Source organism: Entelurus aequoreus, linkage group LG26 (genome assembly GCF_033978785.1).
Source record: "Entelurus aequoreus isolate RoL-2023_Sb linkage group LG26, RoL_Eaeq_v1.1, whole genome shotgun sequence".
Taxonomy (NCBI): Eukaryota; Metazoa; Chordata; class Actinopteri; order Syngnathiformes; family Syngnathidae; genus Entelurus; species Entelurus aequoreus.
In genome coordinates this window covers 36,202,576-36,217,296 of record NC_084756.1, presented here as the reverse complement: position 1 = coordinate 36,217,296, position 14,721 = coordinate 36,202,576, and the positions used below count along the sequence as shown (strand labels likewise).

General features: G+C 37.9%; 1 protein-coding gene across 3 annotated transcripts in view; it reads left to right on the top strand.

Moving 5' to 3' along the window:
- il17rd (interleukin 17 receptor D) overlaps positions 1-14,721 on the top strand; it is a 92,298-nt gene that overhangs the window by 74,391 nt on the left and 3,186 nt on the right. For all 3 annotated transcript variants that reach the window (XR_009824696.1, XM_062038003.1, XM_062038002.1), the window contains exons 10-15: positions 476-586; positions 672-856; positions 918-1,033; positions 10,485-10,736; positions 11,270-11,791; positions 14,392-14,639. Coding sequence is in view for 2 of the 3 variants with exons in the window: in XM_062038003.1 (XP_061893987.1) it covers positions 476-586; positions 672-856; positions 918-1,033; positions 10,485-10,736; positions 11,270-11,791; positions 14,392-14,639 (1,434 nt within the window). In the remaining variant the exon portion in view is untranslated. The remainder of the gene's footprint in view (positions 1-475; positions 587-671; positions 857-917; positions 1,034-10,484; positions 10,737-11,269; positions 11,792-14,391; positions 14,640-14,721) is intronic.

Here is a 14,721-nt window from a genome sequence, read left to right as displayed (position 1 = left end):
ACAGAGCTTCATCAAACATCTGATCCACTGAACAAAGAGCTCCAAAAATCTTGAACTTTAGACTGCCATCAGTTTTACTCCCTACACTTAACCATGTGTTTCCTACTGCCTGCAGACTTTGCACCCTTGGTTATATACACATGTTGTGTTTCTAATATAAATACATTTAATAAAGTCAAATACAAATAAGGCAACAAGAGAAGTATCCTACACTTCTCTTTTGTAAAGTAAATCTGAACAGCCGATATGGGCATCTACATCAACTATATGATTTGTCTGAGAAGATGGACAGGACCAAAAAAAAAAAAAAAAAATTTTTTTTATTTTATTTAAATTTTTAATTTTTTTTTTTTTTAAATTGGTGGCGGACGCAATTCTTTCGTGGCGGGCCGCCACAAATAAATTAATGTGTGGGAAACCCTGAAGTATTTGATTTTCGCAATTTAAAAAAGGGTTCGTTTGTGTCCCTCTGCAGTCCACTCCCAATGGGCGGGGCCTATCCGGGCCATGGCCATCACGGTGCCTCTGGTCATCATGTCGGCCTTCGCCACGCTTTTTACCGTCATGTGTCGGAAGAAGCAACAAGGTGGGGGGAACATTTAGACTTTGCCAAGAGTTGATGATAATTAGAACGCAAAGCACGTTTAAAGGCGTCTTTTGTCCCCCGCCAGAAAACATCTACAGCCAGCTGGACGAGGAGAGCAGCGAGTCTTCCGGTCAAAGCGCGGCGTTGAACGCCGAGAGGCCGTGGCCCCGCCCCAAGGTCTTCGTCTGCTACTCGGGCAGAGACTGCCCCAAACACACCACCGTCATCCAGAGCTTCGCTTACTTCCTGCAGGACTTCTGCGGCTGTGAGGTGAGAAGGTCGACCCGGAGGGTTAGAAGAAGGTCAACCTTTCATTTCCTCCCCACGTCAGGTGGCGTTGGACCTGTGGGAACATCTGGAGATGTGCCGAGAAGGTCAGATGTCGTGGCTCAGCAGACAGCTGGACGAGGCCGACTTCATCATCACAGTTTGCTCCAAGGGCCTACGGTGCTTTACCCTTTATTCCTTGTCTTCTTCTTTCTGCCACTAGATGGCGCGGACACACTACAACAGGGGTCACCAACGCGGTGCCCGCGGGCACCAGGTAGCCCGTAAGGACCAGATGAGTAGCCCGCTGGCCTGTTCCAAAAATAGCTCAAATAGCAGCACTTACCAGTGAGCTGCCTCTATTTTTTAAATTGTATTTATTTACTAGCAAGCTGGTCTCGCTTTGCTCGACATTTTTAATTCTAAGAGAGACAAAACTCAAATAGAATTTGAAAATCCAAGAAAATATTTTAAAGACTTGGTCTTCACTTGTTTAAATAAATGCATTCATTTTTTTACTTTGATTCTTATATCTTTCAGAAAGACAATTTTAGAGAAAAAATACAACCTTAAAAATGATTTTAGGATTTTTAAACACATATACCTTTTTACCTTTTAAATTCCTTCCTCTTCTTTCCTGACAATTTAAACCAATGTTCAAGTAAATTTATTTTTTATTGTAAAGAATAATAAATAAATTTTAATTTAATTCTTCATTTTAGCTTCTGTTTTTTCGACGAAGAATATTTGTGAAATATTTCTTCAAACTTATTATGATTAAAATTCCAAAAAAATGATTCTGGCAAATCTAGAAAATCTGTAGAATCAAATTTAAATCTTATTTCAAAGTCTTTTGAATTTCTTTGAAAAAATTTTGTTCTGGAAAATCTAGAAGAAATAATGATTTGTCTTTGTTAGAAATATAGCTTGGTCTAATTTGTTATATATTCTAACAAAGTGCAGATTGGATTTTAACCTATTTAAAACATGTCATCAAAATTCTAAAATTAATCTTAATCAGGAAAAATTACTAATGATGTTCCATAAATTATTTTTTTTAATTTTTTCAAAAAGATTCGAATCAGCTAGTTTTTCTCTTCTTTTTTTCGGTTGAATTTTGAATTTTAAAGAGTCGAAATTGAAGATAGACTATGTTTCAAAATGTAATTGTCATTTGTTTTTGTGTTTTCTCCTCTTTTAAACCGTTCAATTAAGTGTAAATATCATTAATTATTAATAATGACATAGAGTTAAAGGTAAATTGAGCAAATTGGCTATTTCTGGCAATTTATTTAAGTGTGTATCAAACTGGTAGCCCTTCGCATTAATCACTACCCAAGAAGTAGCTCTTGCTTTCAAAAAGGTTGGTGACCCCTGCACTACAAGCTTTGTTTCAGGAGTTACTGCACATTCTTTTTGACATTCCTCCCCCCCCCCCACTCAGAAGTCACACACAATCCCTGCCATTTGAGGTCATTGTCACCATCAGAAATATTTTACACAAAGCTTTTAGCAGAAATGTCAAGTCGGTACACAGAGACGTTAGAAAAGGTTGTTGATAGTAATAATTGCAAATTAGAGATGTCCGATAATGGCTTTTTTGCCGATATTCCGATATCGTCCAACTCTTAATTACCGATTCCGATATCAACCGATATACAGTCGTGGAATTAACCCATTATAATGCTAATTTTGTTGTGATGCCCCGCTGGATGCATTAAACCAGGGGTGTCCAAACTTTTTCCACTGAGGGCCGCACATTGAAAAATCAAAGCTAGCGGGGGCCATTTTGATATTTTTTTTATTTTAAAAACCAATACAATATATGTAGAGATGTCCGATAATATCGGTCTGCCGATATTATCGGCCGATAAATGCGTTAAAATGTAATATCGGAAATTATCGGTGTCGTTTTTTTTTATTATCAGTATCGCTTTTTTAATTTTTTAATTTTTATTTTTTATTTTTTTATTAAATCCACATAAAAAACACAAGATACACTTACAATTAGTGCACCAACCCAAAAAAACTCCCTCCCCCATTTACACTCATTCACACTCATTCACACAAAAGGGTTGTTTCTTTCTGTTATTAATATTCTGGTTCCTACATTATATATCAATATATATCAATACAGTCTGCAAGGGATACAGTCCGTAAGCACACATGATTGTGCGTGCTGCTGGTCCACTAATAATACTAACCTTTAACAGTTAATTTTACAAATTTTCATTAATTACTAGTTTCTATGTAACTGTTTTTATATTGTTTTACTTTCTTTTTTATTCAAGAAAATGTTTTTAATTTAGTTATCTTCTTTTATTTGATTCATTTTTTTAAAAAGTACCTTATCTTCACCATACCTGGTTGTCCAAATTAGGCATAATAATGTGTTAATTCCACGACTGTATATATCGGTTGATATCGGTATCGGTAATTAAAGAGTTGGACAATATCGGCATATCGGATATCGGCAAAAAGCCATTATCGGACATCCCTAAATATATGTATAAAAAATATACATTTAGGCCTTCACTCAGGCTTGATCCCGGGGACCCCAAAGGGTTTTGGTCCAAAAAATATAAAAAATGTGTCATTATTCAGTATTATTATTTGTGTTATTATTCAAGTTTTTAAATCTCTAGATCAACATTAGGTCTATCTGTAATATATAATTTTTTAAAGATTGAAATTGTATGCTCTTTTTGTCAAAGAAAACCCTTTTTTTTAAATGAAAAAAAACACAAAATATGCAATATTTTTACCCAATAAAATTTTTAAGTGTGATATTTGAGATTATATAATAATTGGAGCCTTAAAAAGGTCAATAACTCATAACACCATTGATTTTAATTCATTATTATTTTTTGAGCAATGACACTTAAAAACTAATCACATTAAAATTCTAGGGGAACCAAAAGGGTCCAACTCATTAGAGTGTTAAAAAAAAAAAAAATTTTTTTACTGTTTACTTTTAACTAGGGATGTCCGATAATGGCTTTTTGCCGATATCCGATATTCCGATATTGTCCAACTCTTTAATTACCGATACCGATATCAACCAATACCGATATCAACCGATATATGCAGTCGTGGAATTAACACATTATTATGCCTAATTTGGACAACCAGGTATGGTGAAGATAAGGTACTTTTTAAAAAAAATAGTAAAATAAGATAAATAAATTAAAAACATTTTCTTGAATAAAAAAGAAAGTACAACAATATAAAAACAGTTACATAGAAACTAGTAATGAATGAAAATTAGTAAAATTAAGTGTTAAAGGTTAGTACTATTAGTGGAGCAGCAGCACGCACAATCATGTGTGCTTACGGACTGTATCCCTTGCAGACTGTATTGATATATATTGATATATAATGTAGGAAGCAGAATATTAATAACAGAAAGAAACAACCCTTTTGTGTGAATGAGTGTAAATGAGGGAGGGAGGTTTTTTGGGTTGGTGCACTAATTGTAAGTGCATCTTGTGTTTTTTATGTTGATTTAATAAAAAAAACCAAAAAAAAAAAAAAAAACCCGATACCGATAATAAAAAAAACGATACCGATAATTTCCGATATTACATTTTAACGCATATATCGACATCCCTACTTTTAACACAATAATCTCGAGATCAACTTCAGATCTATCTGTCAATTATAAGTTTTATTGTTGTTTATGTTTTTTGTTTGTTCGTTTCAGGCCCTTCTTTAAAAAAAACAGCTTGTTTTTTTACACGGCAAACACAAAATATGCAACATTTTCCCCAAATAAAATCTCAAAATATTTAATGTGACGTAATTGTAGCCTTGAATAGGTCAATAATTCATAATGACATTGATTTTGATTCATTATTATTTTTTTAAAGAAAGAAACAGCCTGCATGGCAGCTTTGTGTTATTAGAGTCAACATTGCTACATTTTATTGTTACATTTCACCTGTTTGCTCTTTAAATACCACTTTTAATGTTTTTTATTTTTTTCAATCGTATTTTTAAAATGTGCCGTGGGGCCGTTAAAAAAATGACCTGCGGGCCGCAAATGGCCCCCGGGCCGCACTTTGGACACCCCTGCATTAAACAATGTAACAAGGTTTTCCAAAATAAATCAACTCAAGTTATGGAAAAAAAAAAAGGCCAACATGGCACTGCCATATTTATTATTGAAGTCACAAAGTGCATTATTTTTTTCAACATGCCTCAAAAACAGCAGCTTGGAATGTGGGACATGCTCTCCCTGAGAGAGCATGAGGAGGTTGAGGTGGGCGGGGTTGTCATTCTTGTTTGGTGTGGGTTCACAGTGTGGCGCATATTTGTAACAGGTTGTTTATACGTCCGTCCTCAGTGTGACCTGTATGGCTGTTGACCAAGTATGCTTGCATTCACTTGTGAGTGTGTGAAAAGCCGTAGATATTAAGTGACTGGGCCGGCACGCAAAGGCAGTGCCTTTAAGGTTTATTGGCGCTCTGTACTTCTCCCTACGTCCGTCTACACAGCGGCCTTTTAAAAAGTCATACATTTTACTTTTTGGAACCGATACCGATAATTTTGAAACCGATACTGATAATTTCCAATATTACATTTTAAAGCATTTATCGGCCGATAATATCGGACATCTCTATTGCAAATGTAAGGAAACTCCCCATTGATGTTTATGACAGGCGGCAGTTTTGTACTCCTTATCATGTAAAAAAAATCATTATAATAAGCAATATTTTTATACTTTGAACTGTTTTACATTTTAATTTTTTAGCCTGTAAAGTGTCTTTGAGTACTCTGAAAAGCGCCATACCAAATAAAATGTATTATTATTATTATTAAAAGTAGAGGGGAAAAACAAGTTGCCTTTATATTGAAGCTATTATCATATATATTAGTTTATTTTTTTTATTTTTTTATTAGTTTATTATTTCTTCGGTCGATGGTCAACAAAATAAACAAACAGTTTTACATAAACAAACAGATGTACATTCATAAACAAACAGTTGTACATTCATAAATTAAAAAAAAAAATGTTGCAGACCGAAAGGGTTTAGGCTGAAGCTGAACACTTATTGCGCATAACCCTATAAACAAAGTCAAGTACGAGATGAGCTTCCAAAAAATATGAAATTTCCTTTTCACAACATATTATAAATACACCTTGTACACAACATTAATACTGTTCAATTATATACACAGTAAAGACATGTGAAATATCCTTGTACACATGTTAAACCTTTGTACCAATTATATACTATATACCAGGGGTCACCAACCTTTTTGAAAGCAAGAGCTACTTCTTGGGTACTGATTAATGCGAAGGGCTACCAGTTTGATACACACTTAAATAAATTGCCAGAAATAGCCAATTTGCTCAATTTACCTTTAACTCTATGTTATTATTAATAATTAATTATATTTACACTTAATTGAACGGTTTAAAAGAGTAGAAAACACAAAAAAAAGACAATTAAATTTTGAAACATAGTTTATCTTCAATTTTGACTCTTTAAAATTCAAAATTCAACCGAAAAAAAGAAGAGAAAAACTAGCTAATTCGAATCTTTTTGAAAAAATTTAAAAAAGAATTTATGGAACATCATTAGTAATTTTTCCTGATTAAGATTAATTTTATAATTTTGATGACATGTTTTAAATAGGTTAAAATCCAATCTACACTTTGTTAGAATATATAACAAATTGGACCAAGCTATATTTCTAACAAAGACAAATCATTATTTCTTCTAGATTTTCCAGAACAAAAATTTCAAAAGAAATTCAAAAGACTTTGAAATAAGATTAAAATTTGATTCTACAGATTTTCTATTTGCCAGAATAATTGTTTTGAATTTTAATCATAATAAGTTTGAAGAAATATTTCACAAATCTTCTTTGTCGAAAAAACAGAAGCTAAAATGAAGAATTAAATTAAAATGTATTTATTATTCTTTACAATAAAAAATAAATAAATTACTTGAACATTGTCAGAATTGTCAGGAAAGAAGAGGAAGGAATTTAAAAGGTAAAAAGGTATATGTGTTTTAAAAATCCTAAAATCATTTTTAAGGTTGTATTTTTTCTCTAAAATTGTCTTTCTGAAAGTTATAAGAAGCAAAGTACAAAAAATAATGACTTTATTTAAACAAGTGAAGACCAAGTCTTTAAAATATTTTCTTGGATTTTTAAATTCTATTTGAGTTTTGTCTCTCTTAGAATTAAAAATGTCGTGCAAAGCGAGACCAGCTTGCTAGTAAATAAATACAATTTAAAAAATAGAGGCAGCTCACTGGTAAGTGCTGCTATTTGAGCTATTTTTAGAACAGTCCAGCGGGCTACTCATCTGGTCCTTACGGGCTACCTGGTGCCCGCGGGCACCGCGTTGGTGACCCCTGCTATATACAAACAATTATACTTCCATTATATTTACATCCCACATTTAGTTTTTAATTAACATTGATCATAGTATTAACTACTGTGTTGATTAATTAATTAAGCTATATCTGATTTTATGACACCAAAAGACTTCCAAAGTTGGTGAATAAATAGAAATGATCAAAATAGTATCCATCTCACAGTGATCCCCGAGCCATTTTGAAAGTTAATGAGGAAGCAAGTCACGTAATCGCGTGATGTAGAGGAGGAACCACAGATCCCTTCCCCATCAACAACAATGCTAATCAAGCAGACTTTGTGACACCCAACTACAATTACTTTGGGGAAAAATGATTATTCAAAACCTTATATTTTTGAACCCGAACACAAAGAGGATGAGTAATAAGTTTTAGAAGCAGAGTGCTAAACGGATGTAGCTTTATTGTAACAATATAGCATTAGCGGCATTGTTAGGTGCTAAACATACAAACTAACCATAAATAAAACAAACACTCACTGTAATATTTCCACTCTTGCTTACATCATCCCGCTTAGATGAAGAATCAGTAGCAATCCTCACAAAGGGTTACAAAAAACTTGCCCCAACTAGCGTCTTTTTGCCATCTCGGGGGATGTGGCCATGGACCAGCCCGTCGGTCCATGGCCACATTTTTCTACCAGCAAGCGAGAGATGCGTGGATTATGATCTAGAATGTACTTTTAGCAAGTTTGAGACGAAGCAGAAGCAGAATTAAGATTAATTGTGTCAACAATAGCAGCGTAAGCTAGCATTAGCTCACTGCTATCAGTGCGCTGCTAAAATAGTCTGTCTGCGTTAGCACTTATAATAACAATATCACTCATATTTGGTTAATTTTCAGGTCACGACATGTAAATGGAGTATTGTTGGGGCTTTCTGGATGTTTTTAGAGAGTTTTGTGGGATGCAATAGAGCAGTGGTCCCCAACCTTTTTGTAGCTGCGGACTGGTCAACGCTTGAAAATTTGTCCCACGGACCGGTGGGGGGGTGAGGGTGTATTTAATTTTTTTTTCTTTTCTTTTTTTTTCTTACATAAATAAATACAATCATGTGTGCTTACAGACTGTATCCATGCAGGCTGTATTGATCTATATTGATATAGAATGTATATATTGTGTTTTTTATGTTGATTTCATAAAAAAAAAAAAAATAAAAAAATAATTTTATTTTTTTTTTTTTTAAATTCTTGTGCAGCCCGGTACCAATCGGTCCGCGGATCGGTACCGGGCCGTGGCCCGGTGGTTGGGGACCACTGCAATAGAGGACCCTCCATGTGTTGACTCAAATGTTAGCTACTTATTTACAATTTGGAATGCATGAAAAAAGCCAAGCATATGTGTTCTTGTCTTACATAAGGATTGTGAATGATACACAGCACATCTGTTTCTAATCTTTGCATATTTCCAGTATGACTGCTCTAATAATATGATAATAATGTGGATTGTAAAATACAATTGGATATGTTTTCATGGCCACAATGACACACAATCAATCATATAAAGACAACTTGTTTTCCGACTCTAATGGTACTTTAAAAGTAGGGATCGACCGATTATCGCCACTGATATTTGGCATTTTGAGGTATATCGATATCGGCCGAAATTTTTATTTTTTACACAGATCAGCAGATACAATATCGACACATATGACACCAGTATTTAGTATTAAAAATAGTGATAAGTAGAGAGTAGGTTAGTAGTAATAACTAGAGATGTCCGATAATATCGGACTGCCGATATTAACGGCCGATAAATGCTTTAAAATGCAATATCGGAAATTATCGGTATCTGTTTCAAAAAGTAAAATGTATGACTTTTTAAAACGCCGCTGTGTACACGGACGTAGGGAGAAGTACCGAGCGCCAATAAACCGTAAAGGCACTGCCTTTGCGTGCCGGCCCAATCACATAATATCTACGGCTTTTCACACACACACAAGTGAATGCAAGGCATACTTGGTCAACAGCCATACAGGTCACACTGAGGGTGGCCGTATAAACAACTTTAACACTGTTGCAAATATGCACCACACTGTGAACCCACACCAAACAAGAATGACAAACACATTTCGGGAGAACATCCGCACCGTAACACAACAGAACAAATACCCAGAATCCCTTGCAGCACTAACTCTTCCGGGACGCTCCAATATACAACCCCCGCTACCCCCTATCCCCCCCCCCCACTTCAACCACCTCATGCTCTCTCAGGAAGAGCATGTCCCAAATTCCAAGCTGCTGTTTTGAGGCATGTTAAACAAAATAATGCACTTTGTGACTTCAATAATAAATATGGCAGTGCCATGTTGGCATTTTTTTAGGGATGTCTGATAGTATCGGCCGATAAATGCGTTAAAATGTAATATCGGAAATTATCGTATCGGTTTTTTTATTATCTGTATCGTGTTTTTTTTTGTTTTTTTTTTAATTAAATCAACATAAAAAACACAAGATACACTTACAATTCGTGCACCAACCCAAAAAACCTCCCTCCCCCCATTTCTTTCTGTTATCAATATTCTGGTTCCTACATTATGTATCAATATATATCAATACAGTCTGCAAGGGATACAGTCCGTAAGCACACATGATTGTGCGTGCTGCTGGTCCACTAATAGTACTAACCTTTAACACTTCATTTTACTCATTTTAATTCATTACTAGTTTCTATGTAACTGTTTTTATATTGTTTTACTTTCTTTTTTATTCAAGAAAATGTTTTTAATTTAGTTATCTTATTTTATTATTATTTTTTAAAAAGTACCTTATCTTCACCATACATGGTTGTCCAAATTAGGCATAATAATGTGTTAATTCCACGACTGCATATATCGGTTGATATCGGTATCGGTAATTAAAGAGTTGGACAATATCGGATATCGGCAAAAAGCCATTATCGGACATCCCTACTTTTTTTCCATAACTTGAGTTGATTTATTTTGGAAAACCTTGTTACATTGTTTAAAGCATCCAGCGGGGCATCACAACAAAATTAGGCATAATAATGTGTTCATTCCACAACTGTATGTATCGGTTGATATCGGAATCGGTAATTAAAGAGTTGGACAATATCGGATATCGCAAAAAGGCATTATCGGACATCTCTAGTAATAACCAGTGCTCCTTTCTGCGAAGCTGCGCTGTCTTGCTCAGAATCGGCATCAGAATCGGTCCTAATAAAACCATATCGGTCGATCTCGACTTAAAGGTTCTAACCGAGCTGGGTTTTGTTCCCGCAGCTATTTTGTGGAAAGGAAGAGCCGCAGAGGAAAGACGCCGGTCGGTCGCCGCGGCAACGCCAGCAGCAGCTCTCCCGTCGGCGGATCGGGCGGTGACCTGTTTGTGATGGGCGTGGCCATGGTTGGCGAGAAGCTGCGGCTGGCCAAGCAGAACGAGGAGAGCGCCGCTCAGGAGATGGACCGCTTCATGACCGTCTACTTTGACTACTCCACGGAGAACGACATCCCCACCATGCTGAGTCTGGCTCCCAGGTAGGTTCAGGTCTTTATTACCTCCGCCAAGGAGAGCTTCACCTGCATGGGTTTTGTTATGTTTTTGGACATCGCAACTTGCCGTAGTTTTAAGCAATGCATAATGGGAACCCGGATGTTGTGTCGTTGTATTGAAGTGCCGGCTAAAATAAAGACACGCTAAGAAATAGCTCCGTGCCCGTATTGGTACGTAGACAAACCTACAAATAATGGGGACATATATAACAAGTGGCGACGAGGTGGTTTGAGATCCCACGGGCGCGGTGTGCCTGGAATGTGTGCGTGTAGTCAAGTTTTACGAGTGGCGGTGTTTTACTGAGGAGAAGCTAACGCGGCTAGTTAGCATTTGGCGCGTCACAGCCTGCGTCTGTTGTGAATAGCGCGAAGAGGAATAAAAAATAAATAAATAAATAGGTGAAGTGCCCCATGATATAGTGAGTTATTTGTGTTTTGCTATAAGGATTTTGTTGTTGGGGGGGGACAAGGTTGGTGATCACAGGTTCAGAGTATGTTGTTTCCTCTCCTGTGATTAGGTTCAAGCTGATGGACCAGCTGCCTCAGCTTTTCACCCGCCTTCACTCCAGTCAGTCCAGTCTGGCGGAGCGGGAGTCGCAGCCTCTCAACATCTCCAGGAGGAACTACTTCAGGAGCAAGTCTGGGCGCTCCCTCTACGTGTCCATCTGCAACATGCACCAGCACATCAGCCAGAACCCCGACTGGTTCGAGAAGCCAACGCCTCCCTCCGCTGGAAGTAGATCCGCTTCCTGCTCGTCGCCGTCTCCTCCTCTTCCTCCTCCGCACGACGCCGAAGCCCCCTCGTCCTCCTCCACCAGACCAGAGAGAAGGCCGGAGGGCGGCCTGGTGCTGAATGAGGTGCTGGTGAAGTCGCCACCGCTGGAGAGTGGCGAGGGAACCCTGAGAAAGAACGCCCTCTTGCTGGCTCCTGGTTCTAGCCTGAGCTGCAACCTCAGTTTAAGCCAGAGCTCCAGTCCTGGTCTAAGTCCTAGTCCTGCCTTTCCACAGGGATCTCTGTCCAGGCTGGAACACACCTCAAGGTAAGTCAGTATTCAGTTTGTACATTGAAAAATAAATACATTATTTTCTGGACTATATGCCGTTACGTTTTGCCCAAACTTTGAACCCTGCGGCTTATACAAAGGTGCGGCTTATCTGTGGATTTTTCTTCGCTAGCGGACATCATTTTTTGTATACAACAAATTTAAATAGTAACACCGACACAGAGATTGAAAAGGTGTGTTATTGTTTGGGCTATGGCGCCATTTTTTGGACAAGTTCGCTTACTGCAGGTGCTGTGCATTTAAAGTCTAAAGTATTTCCTTCTGTTCCATGCCTTGAATTAGAAGTTCTGTCTACTAGTCCTCCATAGCGTTACTACTCGTATGGATTCTTCATTCATCACCCCAAACAACTTTTGTAAGTTTAACAATATAACTAAAACTATTCTTACTTACTAAACCGTCCCATGTGTAATGTCTGTTGGAGTGTTTCCGTGCATATTTGTACGTGCTATCGTAATGGCATCAAGCTAGTGTCATTAGCATTAGCTAACAGGCTAACACGTTTCCAAGTGTCTGTTAGTATTATTAACTTACAATGGCATTCTTCTTGTATTGTTTCAGTTTCACAAATTCCTCATTAAATGTACCAAAATGTCACCGGGGAGTTATTGAGTCTGCTACTGAGTTCTTGAGACTTACTCAACAGCACATAGTCTTCTTCAAACTCAAACATGTAGTTTCCCAAAGTGTAGAATGTCAGACTTTTTGCAAAATGTTCCGCTTTTTAAAGAGTCTCCCAGTTCTATTTTTGCAACTATAAGCTGCTACTTTTTCCCTATGTTTTGAAGCCCGTGGCTAATTTATGGATTTTTCTTCGCTAACGCCCATAATGTTTTGTATTCGACAAATAGTTTACAACAGTGTTTTTCAACCTTTTTTGAGCCAAGGCACATTTTTTGCGTTGAAAAAATGCGGAGGCACACCACCAGCAGAAATCATAAAAAAACAAAACTCAGTTGACAGTAAAAAGTCGTTGTCGCAGTTGTTGGATATGACTTTAAAGCATAACCAAGCATGCATCACTATAGCTCTTGTCTCAAAGTAGGTGTACTGTCACCACCTGTCACATCACGCCATGACTTATTTGGAGTTTTTTATGTTTTCCTGTGTGTAGTGTTTTAGTTCTTGTCTTGCGCTCTTATTTTGGTGGCCTTTTTCTCTTTTTTTTGGTATTTTCCTGCAGCAGTTTCATGTCTTCCTTTGAGCGATATTTCCCGCATCTACTTTGTTTTAGCGATCAAGAATATTTCAGTTGTTTTTATCCTTCTTTGTGTGGACATTGTTGACTGTCATGTTCGGATGTACATTCGGATGCTGTCTTTGCTCCACAGTAAGTCTTTGCTGTTGTCCAGCATTCTGTTTTTGTTTACTTTGTAGCCAGTTTCGTTCTGCAAAGCCTTCTCTAAGTTTACTGCCTTTTTTTAGGGGCACTCACCTTTTGTTTATTTTTGGTTTAAGCATTAGACACCTTTTTACCTGCACGCTGCGTCCCGCTGTTTCCGACATCTACAAAGCAATTAGCTACAGGCTGATATGGAGTATTACATGGTTATGCTGCCGAGCTCTAGACAGCACCGACACTCAACAACAACACATCATTTGCAGACTATAATTACTGGTTTGCAAAAAATATTTTTAACCCAAATAGGTGAAATTAGATAATCTCCCATGGCACACCAGACTGTATCTCACGGCACACTAGTGTGCCGCGGCACAGTGGTTGAAAAACACTGGTTTACAACACCGACAGAGACACTGAAAAAGCGTCCTATTGTGCTACGGCGCCATCCTTTGGACGTGTCCGCTCACTGCAGGTTGAAAATGTACTTCCTGTTTCATGCCTCGAACCGGAAGCACATCTCGTTTCATCCACTTGTCGTCCATAGCGTTTCTACTCGCATGGTTTCGTCATTCATCACACCAAGCAACGTTTGTAAGTTTTACAATATAACTAAAACTACTTATACTTACTAAAAGGTCCCGTGTTTGATGTCTGTAGGAGTGTTTTCATGCATATTTGTCAGGTTCTAACCCCGATGACATCTATTAAACAGACAAGAAGCAAGGAATTAAACAGAGACAGGATTCAATTTGGCTCATGAGGAGAAACGTCTGGGCTGTACTCTTGTACAGTCTTCCACCACGCTCTGACGAAATGGTTGCACGCATCCTCTTTTATTTGGACTTTCCCTGATTACATAGCAAAAGGCTGTTTCTAAGTGGAGAGGGGGTCGTAAAAAGCTGTTGCACTCGGTCACAAAACAGTTCAAAGAAAAGGTGCCTGGAGCTTGCGTCAGGTCCTGCTTCCTCTAAATAAACATTTACAAAATATTATGTGTAAATAACTCAATTAGCAACATATATATATATATATCTGCGACTTATAGTCCGGTGCGGCTAATATATAGAGACCTATTTTTTTTCTTCTACAATTGAGGAAGAATCCATACGAGTAGAAACGCTATGGTGCGGCTTATGCGTTCTATAGTCCGGAAAATACGATAATCCGTGCCAGAGTCCAACTGTGGCCGTCATGGAAGCAGGAAGTCAACTGTCTCTTTGTCACTGTCACTCAGAACATTTGCGGAAGATTCTTCCCGCGCCGCGTCCAACCTCAACCTCCAGGAGGAGGCGCTCCCCCTCTCCGGCCAGACAGACGACAGCTGCCCCTCCCCCCCCGAGCTGCCGCCACCTCGCGATTCGGGCATCTACGACTCGTCGGTCCCCTCCTCTGAGCTCTCCATCCCCTTAATGGAAGGCCTGTCACATGACCAGGCTGACTCCTCCTCCCTGGCCGAGAGCGAGTCGTCGTCTTCCGGGCTTGGTAAGCTAACCCACACCCCCACCTACACCCCCTGTCCGCATTAACCCCTTTTGTCTTTTTGCCCCCCCCCCCCCCCCCCCCC